The 24,115-nt window shown below is 43.7% G+C and overlaps 1 protein-coding gene across 1 annotated transcript in view; it reads right to left on the minus strand.

Annotated features, from left to right (window-relative positions):
• The window catches only part of Dnai1 (dynein axonemal intermediate chain 1), a 43,696-nt gene extending 33,475 nt beyond the window's left edge, over positions 1-10,221 (minus strand). Inside the window, exons 1-8 of the mRNA XM_035438697.1 lie at positions 10,198-10,221; positions 8,152-8,184; positions 6,586-6,684; positions 6,328-6,408; positions 2,681-2,807; positions 2,333-2,466; positions 2,037-2,156; positions 839-898 (exon numbers count right to left, since the gene is read on the minus strand). Coding sequence (XP_035294588.1) covers positions 839-898; positions 2,037-2,156; positions 2,333-2,466; positions 2,681-2,807; positions 6,328-6,408; positions 6,586-6,684; positions 8,152-8,184; positions 10,198-10,221 — 678 coding nt within the window. The remainder of the gene's footprint in view (positions 1-838; positions 899-2,036; positions 2,157-2,332; positions 2,467-2,680; positions 2,808-6,327; positions 6,409-6,585; positions 6,685-8,151; positions 8,185-10,197) is intronic.
• Positions 10,222-24,115: the final 13,894 nt, after the last annotated feature.

The raw sequence follows: 24,115 nt of genomic DNA on the forward strand, positions 1-24,115 counted from the left end.
CACATCTCAAGATTAAAAGGAAATAAACAGATACTCTGCCAACTGGACCTGAAGAAAGGAAAGCCCAAGGGCTGTAGCAGAAGCAGCAGCCAGGATCTGGGGTTGGGCAAATGCAGCAGCTCACACAGAGTGCTTCCAGACTGGACAGTCACTGCCACCTGGAGGCCAGATAGGCACACCTTACATTTGAAAATTCACCCATAGGCCAGCTGCCACTCTGCACTGCACTTGAGCATTTGTTATCTCATTCAGAGCCTCCTACACCTCTGTGAGGCAGCTTATCATCCTTTATCGACAAAGAAAGAAACATAAGGATAAAGAAAGAAGTGAAGCATTCTGTGCCCAAGATCTCACACTAAGAATAGCAGAGCTTGGGCCTGATCTGAGCACCAGATCCTGTCCAAGTCAGCACAGCCAGCCACGAGGGCTTCATGGGAAGGAGGAGGGTCTGCAAGAATGCAAAAGGCTGCTGTGAAGGCGGTCAGGGTGTTGGCACTTTAAAGTCAGTCACAGGGTGCCACAGGCTGGCTCCCTAGGGCCCATGGGAACAAGCATTCTCCCATGCTCTGGGGAAGGCTCCAGAAGTCATGCCTCCAGCATGGACAGCCTTGCTCTACCAGCATGTGGCTGGTCCAGAGCCCACTCCTGGGGACCTATTGTGATGTGTCCAGTGTTGAGCACTAAGTGCTCAGGACAATGCTCAGGGAGATGGGTAGGTAATTAAGGTCGACTGGCAGACAAGCCCATAGCCACGCCAGTCTCCTCTGCTGCTGAAATGTCCCAGAATGCACAGGAGTGTGCAGACGGAGACCGTTTTCAGGCTGACCCAGGATCTTACCTGATTGGCTGTGGCTGAAAAGTTTGTTCTCGGTGGAGGCTCCATCTGGCATTCTCGATCCTGGAGAAGAGTGACAAGAGGAGACTCACAGATGGCCTCACCTCCCTCTCACTTAACCCAACAGTGCATCTTTAAGAGCATTTTAAGCCGGGTGGTGGTGGCACATGCCTTTAATCCCAGCACTTGGGAGTCAGAGGCAGGCGGATCTCTCTCTCTCTCTCTCTCTCTCTCTCTCTCTCTCTCTCTCTCTCTCACACACACACACACACACACACACAGAGAGAGAGAGAGAGACAGAGAGAGAGAGAGAGAGACAGAGAGAGAGAGAGAAGTATTTTAGTTGGAGCTGAGAAAGGGGTGGAACAGAGCTGGGAAAGAAAAGAAGGGCCTGGTGAAAGATTGAATTATTCAAATCCCACATTTGTTTTTCCATTCTGGCCTCCTTCAGTAGCCTAAGCCAGAGAACAGGGGCAGTGAAGATCAATTACACCAGTTTTTAATCAAGAAAAGGTCCAGGTGGGAGATGGACAGACTTGGAAGAAGCCACCCTGTCACCAGACACCATGCACAGAGGCCAGCCTCCTATAAGCACTAGGGCTAATGTCCCTTACAAGAGAAGGCTTCTCCCCAATAATGGGGTCTCTGCATCCAGCAGTGTAAGTTGCTCCCTCCCAATTATGTATCACTCCAACTATCCAACAATCAGCTTCAGGACCACACAGGATGCTGAGGTGCTGCTCAAGACTGACCCCGGAGACCTTGCCCTTCATCATAGATGCACTGCTGTAGAACAGTCATGTGAACCTGCCTCACTCCAAACCCTGACGGGCTCTCTTGGCCTGGTAGCTGACCTACCACAGACACCATCAACTCTCCTTACATTGTTTCAAGACTCCCCATTCCCCTGGCACACTGTGGCCATGATTTCTACTCCCTTTTCCCCATCTGGCCCAAGTCTCCACCTCTCCGTAGAGTCTGAGGGCTCTAGGCTTCCTCTGATGACTAGGTGGCTTACAGGGACTTGGACAGTTCTCCCTGGAGAGAGAAACTGTGTTCTGTCCTGTCACCCCTACCAGGCTCAGGCTTGCAAGGACTGGTCTCAGGCCCATGTCTGCCTTGCCATTGCATAGCACAGAGCTCCAAAGTAAAAGGATGTAGTGGGGGATCCGCCTGGGGGAGGGGTGTGGTGGGGATCTACCCGGAGGGGGTTGTTGAAGGTCTGTGATGCTCTCTCGCTGAAGTTAAACTGGTTAGTGAGTTTTCGTTCCTTGGGCTGCACGGGAGCCAACAGTTCTTCTTCAATCACCTTTTCAGTTGCCTGGAAATAAAGATCAGGAGGGCCAGGGCTTAACTGTGGGAGACAGACAGTGGGTAACCAGGAGTAAGGGGAAGGAAGCCCTGACCTGGTAGGATGGGGGCAGGCGAGAGGATGCTTCCCCACGTCACCCCTGAAGCCTCTCTCCCTCCCTCCACAGCTGATCAACACCATCACACCTCTGCTGCAGCGGGCACATCTGTCTGACTCCCCACTTCTGTTTCTCCTTCTTTGGGCTCTTCTTCTTCTTCAGGGATTTCTGTGTCTGAAGTCACCACCTTGGCAGACTCCTGTGAGCCTTGACAGAGTATTGCTGATGAGTTCAGGGTCCAAAATGGCTCAGTCCCTGGCAGGGAGGGTCATCTTCCTGCCTGCCAGACCCTGCTGGTGCCCTGGGCTCTCCTGGGACTGTCAGGACAGCTTGCTGTTGGACACCAGGAAAATGAAGGTCTTGCAAAGCTCTGGAGGGACCGACTCCTCAGAGATCCAGGCTTGGGGCTGCACCTTAGGATGGCCCACAGTCCTACCTGCTGCCATCTCTGCCCGGTAATGCTGTCGCCGTCCCTCATCCGAGTCTTTGGGAATCAGGTTCCCCACTTGGCTGAAATGAATTGCCATTTGGTTCACAAAACCAATAATTTTGTACGCGCCTTCCTGAAAAGAGCACCAGAAACCCCGAGAGGGCTGGCGTCAGAATGTAGTGTGCCTTCATTCTCTAGAGCAGTGGTTCTCAATCTTCCTAACACTGCAACCCTTTAATACGGTTCCTCCTGTTGTGGTGACCCCATCCATAAAACTATTCTAATTGTGACTTCATAACTGTAATTTTGCTTCTGTTATGAATTGTAACGTAAATATCTGTGTTTTCCTATGGTCTTAGGCAACCCCTGTGAAAGGGTTGTTTGCCCCCAAAGGGTCACGCCCCACAGGTTGAGAACCACTGTTCTAAAGTCAATAGTTCACCTCTATGAAAGGAACTATATTTCCCAATCCTTAATGTTTTCTTTGAATTTCTGCTTAAAGAAGAAAAGACAAATAAAATAAGTTTTTTTTGTTTGTTTTGTTTTCAACAAAGACTTGTTTTAAAAATCTTTCTTTAGTCAGGTGGTGGCACATGCCTTTAATCCCAGCATTCAGGAGGCAGAGGCAGGCGGATCTCTGAGTTCGAGACCAGCCTGGTCTACAAGAGCTAGTTCCAGGACAGACTTCACAGTTGGGTCTGACTGTGTAGCCCACACTGGTCTGGATCTCTTTATGTGGACCAGGCAGGCCTCAAACTCAGAGAGCTGCCAAGCTCTGCCGCCCAAGTACTGGGATTAAAGGTGTGGGCCACCCCACCCAGCCTTAAAGCTTATTTTTAAATGTCCTCTGCTCCCAGACTAAAGTGGCCCACATTTACCCATCACTGGTTCAGGTGCCTCGTCTCCTGCATCCATGCCAAGGGGTCCCAGTTCACCTACCTCGCTGCCAACCTTGGGCAGGTCAGAAATAATTGTCCAAAACACCTGGCATGGCCTCGACATGCCACTTCAGTGGATGTCACAAAGAACAGAACATCAGAGACAACCAAATCTCCAGTTCCCTTATTTCTATCCAAGAGGATCACAGAGGTCCAGAGAAAGTTTGGGTTTGGCACTTGTCCAGGTCACATAGCAGATGAGAAGCAGGACTGGGCTTCAAGCCCAGAAAACCGTATTTGTTCATTCAACAAATAATTTTTGAGCAGCTCCAACATGCCAAGTATTTTCTAGGTGCCCAGGATACGAAGCTGAGCAACAACAGACACAGTTCCTGCATTTACAGAGCATGGTCTGGAGTTCCTGTGGACATCTTGTTGATTAGCCTCCTAGCAACCCAAAATGGAGTTGGAGACCAGAGGCCCCTTTCCTTCTTTTAAAACAATTCTGTTCAACCATTTCACATGCGGATTATATTTATGAGGCACCCTGAGATTAAAAGAAAAAATCTTGCTGGGAAGTGGTGGTGCATACTTTTAAACCCAGCACTCGGGAGACAGAGGCAGAAAGATCTGAGTTTGAGGCCAGCCCGGTCTACAGAGTGAGTTCCAGAACAGCTGGGATACACAGAGAGACCCTGTCTCAAAAAACAATGACAACAACAAAAACACAAAACAAAAACAAAGCCACTCAGATGGATGGGGGTGGGAAGCACAGTGGCTGAGAATGTGGTCTTTGGTGGCTGAACTGGGTTCAAATCCCCAGTCTACCCCCCTATTGTCTTCATGACCCCATCTTAAACCCCAAGGCCCTTGTTCCTTCTTCTATCCAATAAAATAATGATGTCCAGTTTGCAAGGTCATGTAAGTATTGAAAATAACGAAAGCAGTCCATCAACACAACGCCTAATACATAGCAAATGCCTGGTATTAACACTTAATGGGACAGTAACTGATACTATGATAGAGATCCCCGTGAGAATGAATGATCCATCCAGTTTCCCTTTAAGACTTCACCTCCATCCTGTCCTCAACTGCTGACTGGGAACTTCCTCTTCAATATAGGAATGGAATTTGGATTCTTGGGCACATCAAGGGAAAGTAGCAGCTTTGGGACCTAAAATTGGACCTTTCAGGACCAACAACATGGTGACGGTTGTGTGGGAGAATGTCTGACAGGTCAAAGAGATATTGAAAGCATAAATAAGGTGAGCTCTCCTGGGAGCCAGCTGGCAGTTCACTCAAAGGGAGAGCAGGAAGTGGAATGGGAAGGTAACACCTGCCGTGTAGTGTGCTTGCCACAGCCAGACCACTGCATCCTGGCGGGCCCCTATTTCTAATGTCAAGACAGGAGACAGGAAGGTATACCGCCGTCTAACATGATTTCAGGGAGGAAAGGCAAACTCTGTAAGTTGCTCAAGAGGGGTCATTAGCAAATCTCTTGAAAACAGCATCTTTTAGGAAACACATCCAGATTTGCTTCAGCATCTTTGTGTACGCAAGCTGAATAAGAAGCTCACAAGACACACACAGATGTTCATTATTTAGCAGCATTATTTAGAATTGCTCAAAGAGGAGACAATCCAAATGTCCATCAACTGAAAGACATAGAAAACACAGCATGTTCGTAGAATGAAATATTATTTGGCAATAAGAAGACATGAAGTATTGACATATGCTATAAAATGGATGAATTGGAAACATTATGCTGAATGAAAGAAGCTGATCACAAAAGATTAGAAATCATAGGATTCATCTCCTCACATGTCCAAAATAGGCAAATCTAGAGACCAAAAAAAATCACCCAGCAGTTCCCAGGGCTAGGGGAGATGGAGGGCTGAATAGTAACAGCTCTGAGGTATGGTGTTTCCTGTGGGGGAAATGTTCTAAGGCTGGCATGGGGGTGCACACCTGTAATCCTAGCACTCAGGAGTGAAGGTAGGAGACCAGGACAGCAAGCTTAAGGTCAGATTGGATTACACAAGATTCTGTCTCTAAGAAAAAAAACTGGGACAAAAATGTCTGGAAAAGGGTTGTGTTGAGAGTTGTACAATCTGTGGTGGCTCATGCCATTAATCCCGGCACTCGGAAGGCAGAGAGGTAGGGGGAATCTCTGTGAGTTCAAGGCCAGCCTGGTCTACAGAGTGAGTTCCAGGACAGGCTCCAAAACTACAGAGAAACTCTGTCTTGAAAAACCAAAATTAAATAAATAAATAAATAAATAAATAAAAATATATACTAAAAATTTGGGATGTAGCTCAGTGGTAGAGCGCTTGATCAGTTTGAGGGAAGCTCTAGGTTTAATGGATTCAGTCCCCAGAACCACAAGAAAAAAACTCCTCAGGGTACTGAAGGCTTCACCATTAGCAAGACTTCTAGGGAGATTCACTAAAAAATTTCAAAGGGGTCTTCAAGATAGCTTAGCAGATGGGGGCACTCGCTGCCAAGCCTAACAACCTCAGTTTGATCCCTGAGCGCCACAGGGTGGAAAGAGAAGCAACTCTGGAAAGCTAACCTCTGACCTCCGACATCCACATGCACACTGTAACCCTGTCTCCCCCTCCCTTCTCTTCTCTCTTTTGCACACATGTGTATTCTCTCCTCTCCCCCCTCAATAAAATGTACTAAAATTTAAAAAAAATTGCAAACTGGCCAGGGGCCTTTTACTTCAAGAAGTAAAAGAAGACATTGAGGCCCTGCCCAGGAGGGGTGACTTACTTTGAAGCTGTACCTGACAATGTTCTGGGGTGCATGTGGGTTGTTGGCTGTCAGGATGCGAGTGAACTCCTCCTTTAGCTCCTGAGGGAGAGAAACACCAGGAGGGTCATTTGTACAGCTCCTCTTCCTCCTGCTTCTTCTGAGGCTTGGGCCACCAGGGCACCTGTAGGTACTGCTCAGGCTTCTAATTTGCACTACGGAAGAACCCACACCTGAAGCAGGAGGAGATAAAATGAGCAGGGGCTGGAGTGTGCTCACCGCGTCAGTCAACTCCAGCTGGTCTGGGGGCCGAACTGTGGCTCTGGATTGGGACCATTCATCAGTCCCTTCTCCCGCTTCGGTCCCTGAGTCTTCATCCTGAACAAAAACCACAACAGGCTCAGGAGTGCCCAATCTGCTCAAACAAGCCAGTGATGCTGCAGGAACACCCTTTATTTACGAGTCCTCCCTGAAGCCAAGTTCTATCTGTTGTTCACATAATCCAAAATGACCAACCAACCACTCATGGAAGACGCCAAAGGAACTGCTGATGTTGGGGTTCTCAGTGCCTGGAGATCATAGCCACCTCTGTCCCGGGGTCAGGGCTCACCTGAAACACTGTCATGGAACTGTCCCCAGCAGAGCATCAGAAGAACCAGCTCTTCCTATTGCTTTCCACAAAGCCTAGAAGCTCAAGTCCAGGATCAGCTGCCAAAGGCTTTATGCAATGTGCCTAGACAGCCAGAGAGAGCCCAAACTGTTCTCCAACCACTGCTATCCCAATTTGTACTTGGCCTTCCAGTCTGCCACATCAAGATTACTTTTAAAAATGACTCTTAAAACAAATACTGCCTTGTACTTTCCTCCTTTAAGGCAAAAGAGTCAAGGATGGAAGTTCTGCATTGCTCGATAGAGTAGTATTCAGTGCCTTGCCAAGTGGTCATGGGGTATCTGAAATACTCATCTTTACCAACAGTCAAGGACATTCAAAACAAAGCAATACATTTTTCTTCCATAATAAAACTGAAAAACAAGAAGAACCTTCAGTGTGGAAGGTTGGCTCCCAGAAATGGGCACAACCTATCTAAAGAATAATGTGGAAATATTTACCCAAATCTAATAACTGTTTATATTCTTTGACTCAAATGTTTACATACAGGAATTTACCATAAGAAAATAACCACAGGTGGTGGTGGTGGCGGTGCATGTCTTTAATCCCAGCACTTGGGAGGCAGAGGCAGGTGGATCTCAGTGAGTTCAAGGTCAGCCTGATCTACAAAACAAGTTCCAGGACAGCCAGCGCTACACAGAGAAACCCTGACTCAAAAAAACCAATTCTCCCCGAAAAATAGAAAAAGAAAACCACCAAAGCGGTGCCCAGAGATACGGGTAATTGAAGGTTGGTCATAATAGTGAAAAAGAGGAAGTGGCAACATGTTCGTCTGAAGTGAGGCAGTAGTGGAATGCATCACGGTATGGCCTTAAGGGACATATGGTTAAATATTATGCAATAATTTCAAATGATACAATAAAAATATACTAGCAATGGAAAGCACCCTAAATATTTATATGAGAAACAGGTCATAAAATAATATACTGTTTTATGACATTTATATATATGTACATATATATATATATATATATATATATCTTTGATGTACATAAAAACATCTGGGAGGATATAACATTGCATGTTAAATAAAAGATTATCCTAGGGTAGTAGCTTAAACATAATTTTAAGGTTCTTCTAGATTGTTCAAATTTTCTAAAAACATATGGATAATATTTTCAACAAACAAAATGCCACTAACATCTTGTTTTGTGACTGGTGATGTCAGCACTTACTCTTTTCCTGGCTCCTCTGGTCACACTGATACTCTAAAGGGAGGATAAAAACAAAAGGTAAGTCATAGGTGAAACAGCATAGGAATTAATTGCATGGATTGTGCCATAAGGAGGCTTCTGCCCCAGGACTTTGCAGCAAAGTGCTGTGAGCCCTCCCAGCTCTCAGAAACCATTCCTCGGCCACTTTTTTTTTTTTTTTGTACTCACAGTTTTATTCCTTGTGACTCCAGAAGCTTTTCTGTGAGTTAACGATGCTAGGGATAGGACAATATTGCAAGAGCCAATAACAGAGAGAGTACTTAGGGCAGAAAATGAAAAATAAAAAGTGAAGGCTGACATACTTGGGTAGACTTTCAGAGAAAGAAATCGCTAATGAGGGACTGAATGCAGTTTCTGTGATATTGAGCTATTTGGATATAAATAGACCGAGGCCACTTTTAATGGCAGCAGATGCTTCTTAGATGAGCCAGTGGGATATGTATCTTCGACAACCCTGTTTTAGCATCACCACAACTAGCCCATGAAGAGTAACCCAGGAAACTTAGCACTGGGAATTTCTTACTTGTAACTATTTCAACAAATATATTTTTAAATAATTTTATTTTATGCGCATTGTTGTAAGAGTGTCAGATCCCCTGGAACTGGAGTTACAGACAGTTGTGAGCACAGAATTGAACCCTGGTCCTCTGGGAGAGCAGTCAATGCTCTTAACCACTGAGCCATCTCTCCAGCCTCCAACAAACATTTTTAAAGTATGTGCTAAGAGCTGAGGATGGAGCCTAGCCGGTAGAATGTTAATTGTTATGCATGAAACTCTGGATTCACTTTCTAATAACACATAAAACCAGGATTGGTAGGCCGATGAGATGGCTAAAGATGAGTGGGTAAAGGCACTTATTTATAAGGCTGGTGACCTCAGTTTGATCCCTGGATCCCACATGGTAGAAGGAGGGAAGAGTCTTCCACAAGTTGGCCTCTGATCTCCATATAGGTGCTGTGGTGCACGCACACCACACTACACACACACTTGCACAGAACATAGTAACACTTTTTATTCCAGGACTCAGGAAGCAGAGAAAGTGGATTTATGTGAGTTTGAGACAAGTCCAGTATACATAGTGAGTTCTAGGTCAACCAGGGCTACATAGTAGGATTGTCAAAAAAAATCAAATAAATAAATGCAAAACAACAAACAGGCATGGTGGTATAGGCCTGTACTCCCAGCACTGGGGAGATAGTGGCAGGAAAATAAAATAAAGTATATACAAAATGTTCAGCACTGAACTGGGTAATAGTAGGGATTTCAAAGGCATCTTGTGCTCATAAACTCTTGTTCAGGGTAAATGTAAACCCCTATAATGTGTATTTGGTTGGAATACCACTTTATCTGCAGCACCTGTAATGCCCAAACATAGAAGGTATACAGATGACACACAGAACAGATTAAAGAATTCTGTCAAACCTCATGGGTGATGATAACCTTGGGGAAAAGTCTTCCTCTCTGAGCTTCAGGCTCCTCATCACCGAAAGGTACAGAATGGAACATGATAACCTCCAGTTCTAAACATTAAAACTTCATGTTCAGGGGCTGGAGTTGTGGGGCTGGAGAGATGGTTCAGCGGTCAAGAGCTCTTCTAGAGGACATGGTTTGACTCCCAGTACCCATGATGGAGACTTACAGCTATCTGTAACTCTAGTTCCAGGGGATCCAACACCTTTTCTGACCTCTAAGGGCACCAGGCACACACAGGGTACACAGATATGCATGCAGCAAGGTACCCACATACAAATAAATTAAAAGAAAAAATTAAATGTCTTGTCCCCAAAGTTCACATATTGTAGGCCTGGTCCCCAGGGTGGGTACTGGGAAGCAATGGGACCTTTAAGAGATGGGTCCCAGTTGGAAGCCCCTGGGATGTTGGGGACACACACGCTTTCCGAAGGATCGTGCTGTAACCTGTCACTTGTCCCACACCCCTTCTCCCCTTGCTGCTGACTCAAGATGGGGTGCTTCCTCCTATGCTAGGTCTACCATGTGGTCCTCACCTCGGGATCTGATGCAGAAGCCATGTCCCGAGTCCCTCAGGAACCTCGAGTTAAAACAAACCTCTTTTCTAGCCAGGTGGTGGTGGCGCATGCCTTTAATCCCAGCACTGGAGAGGTAGAGGCAGGTGGATCTCTGTGAGTTCAAGGCCAGCCTGGTCTACATAGTGAAACCCTGTCTCAAAATAACCAAAACAATAACAAAAACCCTCTTTTCTTAAACACTATCCCCATATTTGTTATATTGACAGAAGTTGTTTAATATATAGCAACATTCTCAGTTCAACTTGATAACATTTGTGGAACATTTATTTTATCTCCTGTGCATACTAACCTAAACAGTAGGACAAGACAGAAAAATGAGGTTCCTGGAGAACACCTGAGTGGCATCAGTGCCCCTTACTCACTCACTCAGTTTAAGTGGTTCTGAAAACCAGCTCTGTGCCAGGTGGCTAAAGGACTGTCTGGGTGGTGCCTTACCAGCCTGAGGTGACCATTTATCATATGGGTGTCAACAGAATACGACTGCCCAGGTGGAGATATTGTTTTTTAACATTTATTTTTATTTATGTGTATGTGTGTGTGCCTGTTCCTGTGTGTATGTATGGCCTGTATGTGAGGGAACCCATGAAGTCAGAAGAGAGTATAGGAGCCCCTGGCTGTAGTTACATGTTGTTGTGAGTCACCCCATAAGGGTGATGGGAACCAAACTCATGTCCTCTGGAAGAGTAGTTAGGACTCCTAACAACTGAGCCCTCTCTCCAGCTTGAGTTTTTTTTTTTAAACAAAAAAATCTAACAAAAATGGAGGGGTAGAGTAAACCATCTATTACCTCTTACAATGGCAGGGCTCTTGGGAAAGGACTGGATGGTGAAAAGCAGGAAGGGGTTGTAGGAGTAGAGGAAAACACATCTCAGCCAGGGCTGGAATTCTGGCTGGGAAGGCAGGCAGCAGGATTCAGATTTCAGCTAGGGTAGCAAGGTTTCCAGTCATGCCCAGGCCCTATGAGCTTTCCTCTGAACAGGCTCTGATCTCTAAAACTGGAAGCATCACATCATCCAACAGCTTTCTGGTCCATAACAGCACTGAAGGGCCAATCCCCACCCAGACGACCAGCCTTAAGCAGAAAATGAGACCCCGTTACTGCTGCCCTGTGGAGGTGTGCAGTTCCCACTGCCCTGTGGATGTGTGCAGTTCCCACTGCCCTGTGGATGTGTGCAGTTCCCACTGCCCTGTGGATGTGTGCAGTTCCCACTGCCCTGTGGATGTGTGCAGTTCCCACTGCCCTGTGGATGTGTGCAGTTCCCACTGCCCTGTGGATGTGTGCAGTTACCACTGCCTTGTGGAGGTGTCCTGTTACCACTGCCCTGTATATGTCTGTAAAACATTTATCTGGCAATGAAAGAACTGACAAGGCACTTTGAGTGTGATTGGTTTTGGCAGTTGGAAATATTTCAATTAACACACTATAAAAGCCACACTATAATAAATGCAAAACAGGCCAATGAAATCAGCTACAGCCCTGACTTTCCAACCATGGCAAAGGAGATTGAATGTCAGGCTGCCACTTTGGGACCTTGGTCTTCTAGAAGGAGACGCCTGAGACAGACAAGCCTGAATTCCTGAAAAGCTTTTGATAGTTGCTTCCAGAAGCCATCAAACCACAGAAGAAGAAAGCCTAGGCTCCTTCCCTAGGCCTTCAGAATGCCATCAGTCTGGCCCCATGTCTCCATTCCAGCCTCTCTTACCCCTCCTACATCAGAACTGTGAGGTGCAATCTATCAAGGCTACTGCTAGTCCCTGAGCCTGGCCTGGGACTTCCCACCTCTCCACCTTTGGTCTTATTGTTTCTTCTGATGAGAACATCAGTGCTTCTTTCCTACCTGCTGACACCTCTGCCTAATAAAAACCCTCTCACCCCACCTCTGCTTCATCTAACTCCTGTTATGACCTTTCTCCTTTCCCCTCTGCTCTTCCCTTCCTCCTTCTAAGCAGGCCCCCTTCCACTTTTTATTACCACACAAGCACTGGCTGTTGTGAGATTAAGGACCCAATTAGTCTTTAATTAGGCACACTATTGTCTCTTTTGTTGTACAAAAGGGGACAGCACTATGAGAAGAATCATAATACTGCAGTACATATGGGAGGTGGCTTAGAAATTCCAGCACAAACGGCTTGCTATTCTTGCACTGTTGTTCAAAGGAGGCCCTCTTCTCTTGGACAGGCTATTTTATATGGTCAACTGATGCTGTCTATGGAGCAAGACAGGAAGAAGTGTGCCCAGCCCACTATGGCAAGCCATGTAACTCTGGTTATCAGAGAGATGTCAGGTATCCCAGCCTGAATGCCTTCACAGTTGAACATTCTTCTATTCTTATTGCCTAACTACATTTAGTTTTCCTGTCTCCAATTTTTCTCCCCTCTAATTATATCATTAACACCATTTTCAGCTAGTGGGCACTTGCTTTGGAATAGCTATTCACTGAACTATTTATGTATGTTACCACATTTAATATTTATAATCAACCTATGGGTTGGAGCCACATTATTCCTGCTTTACACATAGGGAAATGATTTAGAGAGATGGGGAAACTGATCCCAAATTAACACAATTGAGATCATAATTTTAGTCACTTTAGTCTTCCTGAAATGTAAATCTGATCATGTCACCCCCTTCATTTAAAGTCCCTAAGAATTCTCTGCTTGGTAGGAGAGGGAGCCCAAGCCTTCCGTCATGACCTCGTTCCTTTCCTTCTCATAGACATACTCAGTCACTTAGAGGATTCCCAAGTTTAAGTAGGGAAGGCCATGTAAGCAGCAATACTGAGCCTGTGTGTCTGATGGTCAGACATGTCCCCTGCAACCTTTCCTGCTAGGTGACAGAGGCTTACCTAGGAAAGGCTGCCCACATAAAATGACTTCTCTTTTGGAGGAGTGCTGGGTGTCACGTCCAGCTGAGAAGGTGGCCAAAGGAAGCCCCTGAGACAGCCCAAAAGGCAGCCAAGGAGACATGAGGAAGAGAGGGCTTTTGTGTAAAAACAAAAGGAGCAGTAGCCTGGCCACAGGTGAAGCTAAGAATTTCAGCAAAAAGTAAGGTGTTCTTTGTCCTAAGATGAAGGTGACCACTGATCCCATTCCTATCTAAACATCTTTTGTCATTGAAACCCATAATGAAGTGGTGTCTCGGAGTATGTCATACATTCAGTAATTAACTTCTGTAAAAAGAAAAAAAAAGTCTCTTTCTCCATTCTATGTGCCCCACTTCCTGAATCATCTGACTTTTCTGTTCTATGCTAAGCATCTTGGCCCCTTACCTAAACACTACCAACCCTGATGTGTGACCACAATTAGCACCCTTCTGTCAGGCAGGCCACCCTCCTTAAGATGCTGCTTTTCGCCGGGTGTTGGTGGCGCACGCCTTTAATCCCAGCACTAGGGAGGCAGAGGCAGGAGGATCTCTGTGAGTTCGAGACTAGCCTGGTCTACAAGAGCTAATTCCAGGACAGCCTCCAAAGCCACAGAGAAACCCTGTCTCGAAAAACCAAAAAAAAAAAAAAAAAAAAAAAAAAAAAAAAAAAAAAATGCTGCTTTTCAGCCCTCACACCTTTAATCCCAGCACTCAGAGGCAGGGGCAGGTAGATCTCTGTGAGTTCAAGGCCAGTCTGGTCTGCAGAGTGAGTGCCAGGACAGCCAGGGCTACAAAGAGAAACCCTGCCTCAAAACAAACAAACAAACAACAACAAAGATGCTGCCTCTCTGCACACTACCAGCTCTTTCCCCAGTACTGGATTAACTGCTTGGCTCAGCATGCTTTTGCATGATCTTCAGATTAACATTGCTCCTAGACTAGTCTTCTGAGGACCTGAGTTCCATTCCCATCGTCCACATCAGACAGCTTACAACTGCCTGCAACCCAAATTCAGGGTAATCCAAATGCCTCTGAATTTTGTAGGCACCTGCATTCCCATGCAAGTACATATATACTACTACTACTACTACTACTAATAATAATAATAATAATAAATCTTTAAAAAATCAATCTCTTGGCCTTGACTGACTTCCAGTACTGTCCCTGTTTATACTCGGCCTTCAGTGTAGCCCCAGTGTGTCCTAGGATACTGGAGGAAGCCAGAGGGCAGAGAACAGTTTCCAGAGCTGTAGACAGGAACTGGGAGAAAACAAGACAGCTAACAAAAGACCTTCTCATTACAGCAGTAATGAACCCAGATCTGTTCACTTGGCACAAGGCAGAAAGGGGAGAGGAGTGAGGAAGAGGCAGTGGGAATCAGCTGGCCACACCAGCATCCTTAGCTGCCGACCAGCGAGCGCTCACTCAGGCAAGGACTCTGCATCAGGCATTAGGCAGTCATTACACTCACTCCTCAGAAGCTCCCTACAATGCAGGTAAAGCAGCTCTCATTTTAAAGATGAGGCTCTTGAGAACAGTTCACATAAATGATGCTCACAATGCAAGGGTACACTGAAAACAGACTTTCTAGTCATTGTAAGTGATGGTGATTATTACCACCTACCAGCACTTAGAATTAATTTGTTTTCTGTTTTGATACAGTATAAGTAGCCTACCTGTCCCTGAGCATAATTTAGGGTAAAGAAAGTTAATTTAAAAACCCTCTCCTCTGTCTCTCTCTGTCTCTCTGTCTGTCTCTCTCTGTGTCTCTGTCTCTGTCTCTCTCTTTCTCTCTCTCTCCCTTCTCTGGTTTTTCCAGAGAGGGTTTCTCTGTGTGGCCCTGGCTATCCTGGAACTTGCTTTGTAGACTAGGCTGGCTTCGAGCTCAGAGATCCACCTGCCTCTGCCTCCCAAGCACAGGGGTTAAAGGTCTGCGCCACAACTGCCCAATAATTTAAAAATTCTTAAGTCTTATGGAGTGAAAAGTAAGTAGTAAATATATATGCACATGCCTTTAATCCCAACACTTGGGAGGCAGAGGCAGCCAGATCTCTGTGAATTAAAGGCCAGCCTCATCTATATTGTGAGTCCCAGGCCAGCCAGGCCTACACAGTGAAACCCTGCCAAAAATAAAATAAAATAAAGTAAGCCATTTCTCATGGAGATGAAGTGTAGGCTTTGGAGTCAATCTTACCTTGAGTGTTCAGTGTGTTGCAGACTCATTCCCTGACTCTAGGAGAAATATTAGCCTTTTCCACCTCAGGGTCTTTGTCTTTAAAACACGTATCATAGCAATCTCCTCTCGGACAATCACAGCCTGGAGAGGATTCAATGCACAGAAAGCATAGTGTGTGCCTGTCTGACAAATGGTGGCTGGCATCATTACACTCCTGTGTGTGTGTGTAAATGGCTCTTCCCTATGCCATGCAGGATCTGTATGAAGGCACCGGCCCATTAGGAAGCACCCACTCTAGGAACGACTAGTCTTCAGCAGCTTAGATGACACTGAAAAACTCAATGCAGCTGGAACCACATGGTTGTTCCCGGAAAGAGGGGCTCTTCAAGGCATGCAAGCCCACAGACACCGTTTCCTCTTTCCTGGGGCCCAAGAGACTGTGTTTACCATTTCAGTTGTCTTGGTCCTTATTTTAAAACTCACTAACAGGTTTCCATTAAGCTAAATTGAAGCTAAATACCTCACCAGCTTGCAGCTTCAGTTTCTAAAGGAATAAAGTAGAAGCCCTGAGTCCCAAAGGAATGTCGATTCACTAACACATCTTCATCCAGCTACAATCAGTGCATTTCAAATCCCGGAGCCCAGGCACACAGAAGCGCACAGTGCATGCTTATGAGAGGCCTGGAGTTTTGGAACAGTGGTATGTAGGGTAACACACACTGTCACACACTGTTTTGAGAGAATGCATTGATGCAAATGTTTTGCGGATAATTTGGTAATACATACCAAAATTTAAAATACAAGTATGCCAGAATGGAAAGACGACTCAACACTTAAGAGCACTGGCTACTCTTCTAGAGGACTGGGGTTCAATTCTCAGCACCCACATGCTGGCTCATATCTGTCCCATAACTCCAGTTCCAGGTATCCTATGCCCTCTTCCGACCTCCACAGGCACCAGTCATGCAGACAAAACATCCATACACATGAAGTAAAATTAAATTTAAATTTTTAGAATTCATATATCTCTCGGTTTGGTAACCCTACTTTGAGTCTTTCTCAAAGAAACTTCTTTTGCCTTCTGCTTCTTGAAAACTTGGTGCTTGTAAGTCAAATGTATCTGCAGCATTATTACAATACTGATAAATATTCATCAAGAACACGTAGTTAAATATAATGAAGCAAGTTGGGGATGGGGCTATAGTTCAGTCCATAAAGTTCTTGCTGCACAAGAATGTGAATCTAAATTCAATCCGCAAAATGCACATAAAAATAGTCATGGTGATGCATGTTTGTGATCTTTTGCTAGGGAGGAAAGGATGACAGGATTCCCAGGGCTCACTGGCTAGCCAAAGTAGACTAATTTGTGAGCCCTACCTAGGTTTCAGTGAGAGATTCTGTCTAAAAAAAAAAAAAAAAAAAAAAAAAAAAAAGCAGAGAGATGGCTCAGTCATTAAAGGCTAGGCTCATTACCAAAAACATAAAAGTTCAATTCCATAGCTGTCTCTTATTCCAGCACTCAAGAGGCAGAGGCAGTTGGATCTCTGTGAGTTCCAGGCCAGCCTAGTCTACAAAGAGAGTTCCAGGATAGCCAGGGCTACACAGAGAAACCCTGTCTCAAAAACAAACAAACAAACAAACAAACAAAAAAAACAAAGCAGAAGGTTACCCCAAGGAACAACATCCAAAGTTGACCACTAGCTTCTACCTACATGCACACACACACACACACACACACACACACACACACACACACACACACTTGAATGTACACCTACAAAAACATACGAAAAGAAAAGTATAGCAATTCAATAAAATATTGTACATATGTTAGGAAAGAATGACCGTTGCACAGCATGATGATGATAGTTTACAGGGCACTGAATTTTAAAAACATTTATTACTTTTATTGTATGTGTATGAGTGTTCTGACTATATGTATGTATGTGCACTATGTGTGTGCCTGTTGCTAGTAGAGGCCAGAAAACGGTGCAGGATCCCCCAAAATTGGAGTTATGGATGGTTGTGAGCTGCCATGTGGATGCTGGGAACTGAACCCAGGTCCTCTGCAAGAGAAGCAAAGTATTTTTAACTGCTGAGCCATCTCTCCAACTCCCAGAATGCACTGCATTTAAATTTTTCTTCTTTTCTTTTTTTTTTTTTTTGGTGGGGGGTGTTGCCTTCTCACATCTGACTAGTATAATTGAAAATTGTTAAAAGGGTATAATTTAACTATTAATACACATACTAAAGGTAAACATGTGAGGTAATGCACACTAGTCAACTCAACTTAATTATTCTAAATGTGTGCATACTTCAAAATATGTTGTATGTAGCCAGGCATGGTGGCATATGCCTTTGATGCCAGCACTTCGGATGCAGAGGCCAGCCTGGTCCACATAGTGATTTTTAGGGAAGCCAGGGCCACACAGAGAAACCCTGTCTCAAAAACAAACAAACAAAATTGATATATAACATCAATTAAAAAGTAGACTATTAAAAAATGAAAAGAAAGAGGTACATAGTCACATGTTGTATACAACTCTCCAAAGTGTATTATTAAAGAAAGAGTCGGCATAGGGGCTGGTTAGGAGCACTGGCTGCTCTTGAGGAGGAGCCAGCACCAGCATGGCAGCTCACACCTGTCTGTAACTCCAGCCTCTTCTGGCCTCCATGGGCACCAGACATGCATGTGACTTGTATGGCAGGCAAAACACACATACACATCAAAATAAAATTTTTAATAAAAAAGAGTGGGTGTAGACTATGAAACTAGATTGGAGGCCAAGAGGAACAAGACATATTGGAAAAGGGGGGCCCTTGAAAGCAGAATGGAGGTAACTGGGGATAAAGACACAGGGAAGGAGAGGAGCTGGGGAAGGAGGGGTGGGAGAGAAATGACAAACTTTGCCTGACAAATGCTATAATGGGACCTAATTATTTGTCAGCTAATAAAAATAGAAAAATGAAACTTCATAGTACTTAACAAACAAACAGCAAGTTATAGGGGTTAAGTATGAAACACAGTAGAGCATTTGTGAGGCCCTAAGCTTGATCCCTAACACAGGAAAAAGGAGAGAAGAGTAAGGGAAAAAAAGAAAAGAAAGAGGAGGAAGGAAAAGAAATAATGAAGAAAAAAACCACACAAGTTACAGGAAGTTATTTCAAGAATATACGTCTGGGGACAGAGAGATGGCTCAGTAGGTAAAGTCACCTGCCATCAGAACCCAGTGGACAAGACAGACAGATAAAAGCCCAGCCCTGGGGCACCCTGGAAGCCACTCAGGGCAAAACCCAACTAACTCTATGTGTCTCTTCCCAGATAAGGGTGCAGGAGACAAAGCAGTGTCTAGTCTAGAAGATAAGAGCTCAGAGACTGAGGTATGGCCCTGGAGACACAGATGTTAGAGGTCAAGCTTATGGACACTGGGACATGGTGGACAGAGAGAAATGATCCCCAAAATTGTCCTCTGAATTCCTCATGGACACTCACATGGATGCACTCACTCATGCACAATAAATAACAAATGAATGAGTGAATGAATGAGTGAAGAAAAGAAGGGGGTGAGAAGAAGAAAAAGCTCCAGAGCAAGCCAGCTGGGTTCCTGGCTCTGCCACACACTGTATGTGGTCACTGAACAGGCGTGCTCTAGTCCTCACTCTTGTCTGTAGAGCAGGGAAGAGTATCAGTGTCTTCCTCGCAGAACTAAGGTAAGGACTAGATAGTCCACGAAGAATACTCACCCAATCCCAGCACCAGGAAGTCCTCAGTATCAGTTGTAATAGTCTTTCTCTGTCCCACCAGCCAGTTCCCAAATCATAACATGGATACTCTATTAGTTATGAAGGCCCAGCCTTAGTTTAGGCTTGTCCCACTAACTCTTATAACTTAATTTAACTTGTTTTTCTTCATCTACGTTTTGCCTCAGTGCTTTTTACCTTTCTTTCATTCCATATATTCTACTTTCCTGCTTCCGCCATGTCTGGCTGGGTGGCGGTTGCCTGCCTAGCTGGCCCTGGGCATCTCCTCTTTTTCTCCCTTGTTTTCTCAAGCCTAGATTCCTCCTCTTATTTATTCTCTGCCTGCTGGCCCTACCTATCCCTCTACTGCCTAGCTATTGGCCATTCAGCTTTTTATTAGACCAATCAGGTGCCTTAGGCAGGCAAGGTAAAACAAATGCAACACATCTTTACATAGTTAAACAATTATTCTATTCCACAACAATCAGCTGTGCAGGTTTTACAGCTGCTATTACTATTACACCACAGTCCACTATGCAAGGCAACCAGGCTCTGTCTGAGGGCAAATATGAATAATTGAAGAGTATTTTGTTCTGGGCCCAAGAAGCATCTGTTAGGGAATAGTCTGTAAATCTTAGGTTGTCACAGCAAGAAAAATGATTTGCATTATTTAGCATCTTTCGATTTGACACACAAATCCCATTTGACCCTTATAACAATTTCCAGTGGATGGATGTTGTATTTGTCAATTTTTTTTCTGAATCTAGAGATGTCATCATATGAATTTTCTCCTTTACTCTGTTATGTCAAAAAAGACTGATTTTTTTTAACGTTAAGCTGATTTGAGTTCTTGAACATTCTTGAGACAAATTTCACTTTGTCTAATATGTTATTCTTCTGATACATTGCTGAAACAGATTTAATAATACTTTGTCAAATTCTTTTTTGCACTGACGTTTCTAAGGATCAGTTTGTAACTTCCTTCGTGTATAGTAGCTTGGTTTTGCTATCAGGCTCCTGCTACATCATTATTCAGCTTTTAAAAGAATGCCATATAAGATAGGGGTTTTGTTGTTTTGTTTAGTATTATTTTATTTGAGATAGGGTCTCTCTACTTTGTCCATGCTGGTCTTGGACTTTGTTCCTCCTTCTCTGGCTTTCTGGGTAGCTGGAGTTATAGTTCATGCCACCACACCTGGAAAGTCTGGAGTTCTTTGTTCCCAATCATTTGCACCTAAAGTTTCTTTTGGGGAGGTTTTAAATCACGAATTCAGCTTCTTTAATAGATGGGGTATTTTCCATTTCTTCTTACATCAATTGAGGTGAATTGTATTTTTCAAGAAGTTTGTCCATTTCACGTATGTTGATGAATTTACTGTGTAAGGTTGCTAATAATATTCTCCTACTATCCATTTTATATCTATAGGACCTGATACTGGCTACTGTATCTTTTTTAAAATCTTGGTAAGACTTGGTAATTCTTACAAAATCAACATTGTAGAGCCCAGTCACAATGGATACATCAGCAACACAACAACTCCTGCAGCTAAGGCTCAGGGAACACTGTGAAAGAAAAAGGTGAGGAAAGATGGTAAGAGCAGAGGATAAGGGAGTCTGTTGTGAGGCCGTTTCTCTAGTAACATCTCAAGCTACATGTATGAAGGCTCACGATTGCCTAAACATGAGTTGAACAGGACAACAACAGTAGACATGCCAAAGTAGATAGTGGAAAGACCACCAGGCCTCAACTCTATACAAAGAACTACAGGCAACTAAGGAAATAGTCTTTTCCAGGAAAGAACACACCAATTGGTTAGCCAATATAAAAGGGTCAATCCTGTATGCATACATACAAGTAAAATTACACAGACTGAGCAAGCTGTATTTCGGAATTTATATGTATATACATATACATTTATGCATGTAACAACAATTAATGAAAAAAAAAGGCCATGAATTTGAAAGAGATCAAGGAGGGTTATCTGAGAGGCTTGGAGGGAGGGCAAGCAAGGAAGAAATGATATAACTATATTACAATCTCAAAAATAAAAGAAATAATAAAAATCAACATTATTACTCCTTTCAAAGAATCAACTTCTGACTCTGCTAAACTCTTTTCTTTCCAGGTTTCTCTGAAACAATAAAATGAGTTAATTCATTAAAGAAACACAAGATGTCAAATAAATACTGATTCAACTACTTTAGGTTTGATTTTTTTTACTTTTCTATGTTCTTTAATATTTTCACATCCATTTATTAATCTATTGTCACAGCACACATGTGGAAGTCAGAGGACAGCTCTCGGGAGTTAGTTCTCTCCTTCCACTGTGTGAGCCTTAGGGACTGAACTCAAGCCATTGGGCTTGACAAGTGTCTAAACCCACTGAACCATCTCACTGGCCTCTTTCTTTTTCTTTCTTTCTTTCTTTCTTTCTTTCTTTCTTTCTTTCTTTCTTTCTTTCTTTTTCGAGACAGGGTTTCTCTGTGTAGCTTTGGAGCCTATCCTGGCAGTCGCTCTGGAGACCAGGCTGGCCTCGAACTCACAGAGACCCGCCTGCCTCTGCCTCCTGAGTGCTGGGATTAAAGGCGTGCGTCACCAAAGCCCAGCCACTGGCCTGTTTCTTAAAGGTTAATTTTTACTTATGCATACATGTGTGTTGGTACGAAGTTATCGATGGCTGTGAACTACCTGGTATGCATGCTAGGAACTGAACTCAGGTCCTTTGGAAAGGCAGTAGATACTCTGCACTGCTGAACAGCAATCCAGCCCTCTTTGATCCTCAGCCTATGTTCTTAAAGTGGAAAACCTTAAACGTTTCTTCTTTCCCAATAAAGCATTTAAAAAGCTATACTTTTTCAGTAAGCCCCACTCTAGCAGAATCTCACAATTTTCATATATTTTTCTCAACTTCGGTTAAAGGTGTTTTCTAATTTCTCTTGTGGGTTTGTTTGGTTTTATTTTTGCTTTGTTTTGCTTGTTTGTCCACAGGTCATTTAAAAGTATGTTCTTTACTGTCCACCTCTGTTTTGCCTGAACTATACTGAAATGTCTTGTCCTTGGTGGACATATTAAATTGTTGTTGAATTAAAATCTGCAGGAACTCAGTCTTTAGAATCACGGTGAGGCTTATTTTCAATGCCAGTGCATAGTTGATCTCAGGAAACATTCCGAAGTCCTTGAGTGTAATGTTCTATAAATGTTAATTAGGTCAAGTTGGTTGACAGTACTGTTCAGACTTTCTGTATCTCTCGATTAGTGAGAGAAGAGTGCTAAAAATCTATACTTATTTTGCTATTTTTCTATCTCTCTTATTTCTGTCAATTCTTAATTCATGTATATTTTGAGGTTCTAGTAATAGGTGCGTACACTTTATGGGTTTTTTCCTCTTTCTTGAATTAACCTTTAATCATAAAGTGGGGAATAGTTCTTATTTTGAAAGTTACTTTGTTTAATGGAGAAAGCTGCTTATACTTGCCACCTGCATTGCATACTGCCGTCGTCGTCATCGTCGTCGTCGTCATCGTCGTCGTCATCATCATCATCATCATCATCATAGATGATGGCCTTAGGTAACTCAGTGTGGTCTTGAACTCACTATGTAGCCACAAGACTGGGTTATTCCTGATCTTCCTGCCTCTACCACAGAAGTGTACTGGGTTATTGATGTATACCATCCCTGGCTTACACAGTACATTTTTTCCATCTTTCATACTCTCTTTATGTCTTTACATTTAAACTTTATCTCATGTATACAACATATAGCTTGGATTTGAGATTTTCCACTAGCCTGATGAACTCTACCTCTATGGTGAAGGTATTGATTGGTGTAACTGTCTTTATTCTGTTGTTGGTGTGTGTGTGTGGGGGGGTGCTATGTTGCTTTTTTGGTTTTTATTTTTTCATCATTTCATTTTTATTCATCCTTTGCAACTTTGTGTGTATATTAATTGAAAAAAATTACATGTTCTATTTCATTTTCTTGGCTGGTTTTTCATCTGTGCCTCTTTGTAGTTGTATATGTCTGTGTTTGTTGGAAGGTCTACAATATGCACTTTCTGCCAAGAGTAACACATTAAACCAGGTGTGCCTGTAATCCCAGTACTTGGGATGCAGAGAACAAAGGACCACGAGTTGAAGGCTGGCACTGAGTAAATAACAAATTTCTGGCCACCCTTGGCTTTATCAGACTGTCTCAAGAAAGCACAATACAATGCCGAGGGTTGGTGGCACATGCCTTTAATCCCAGCACTCGGGAGGCAGAGGCAGGTGGATCTCTGTGAGTTCAAGACCAGCCTGGTCTACAAGAGCTAGTTCCGGGACAGTCACCAAAGCCACAGAGAAACCCTGTCTCGAAAAACCAAAAAACAAACAAACAAACAAAAGAAAAGAAAGCACAAAACAACAGAAAAGAACATCAGACCTTAAAAAAAAAAAGAAAAGAAAAGAACATCAGACCACTTTACACGTCACAATGCAGTTACTGTCTACTAAGAATAAATAGCATACCATTTCACAATGCAAAAATACTGGATTTCTGCTTTGTTTTGTAGACAGGGTCTCAAGTCATCAGACCTTAAACTTCCACCTACCAATACAGGAGTATATCACTGAGCCCACTTGCAATAACTTTACATTATAATTCCATTTATCACCATTACCTTCAACCTATATTGTCACATATTTCATTTTCACATAGATTATGGGCCCCACCTGACAATAATAATCACTTTTGCATTAAATACTACCATGCCCTTTAAAAAACTAAAGAAGGGTGGGAGAAGCTAGTATTTTGCCTTTACCAACATGTTTCCTATTACCAATGTACCTGGTCTTCATGTATAATGATAAATCCTCTTAGCTTTGGTTTACTTGAAAATATGTTTCATCCTTTTTTTTTTTGAGGAACCTTTTTATCATTTTTTGTTTATCATTATTAGTGTGTATTTGTGTGGAAGTCACACAAATGGAAGTCAAGAGCGACTCTTGGGAGCCAGTTCTTTGCTTCCACTGTGGGCTCTGGGGACTGAGCACAGGCTGTCAGGCTTGCATAGTGGGTGCATTTACCCTCCCAGTCATCTCACTGGCCCTATTACTT

Source organism: Cricetulus griseus, chromosome 2 (assembly GCF_003668045.3).
Source record: "Cricetulus griseus strain 17A/GY chromosome 2, alternate assembly CriGri-PICRH-1.0, whole genome shotgun sequence".
NCBI classification, from domain to species: domain Eukaryota; kingdom Metazoa; phylum Chordata; class Mammalia; order Rodentia; family Cricetidae; genus Cricetulus; species Cricetulus griseus.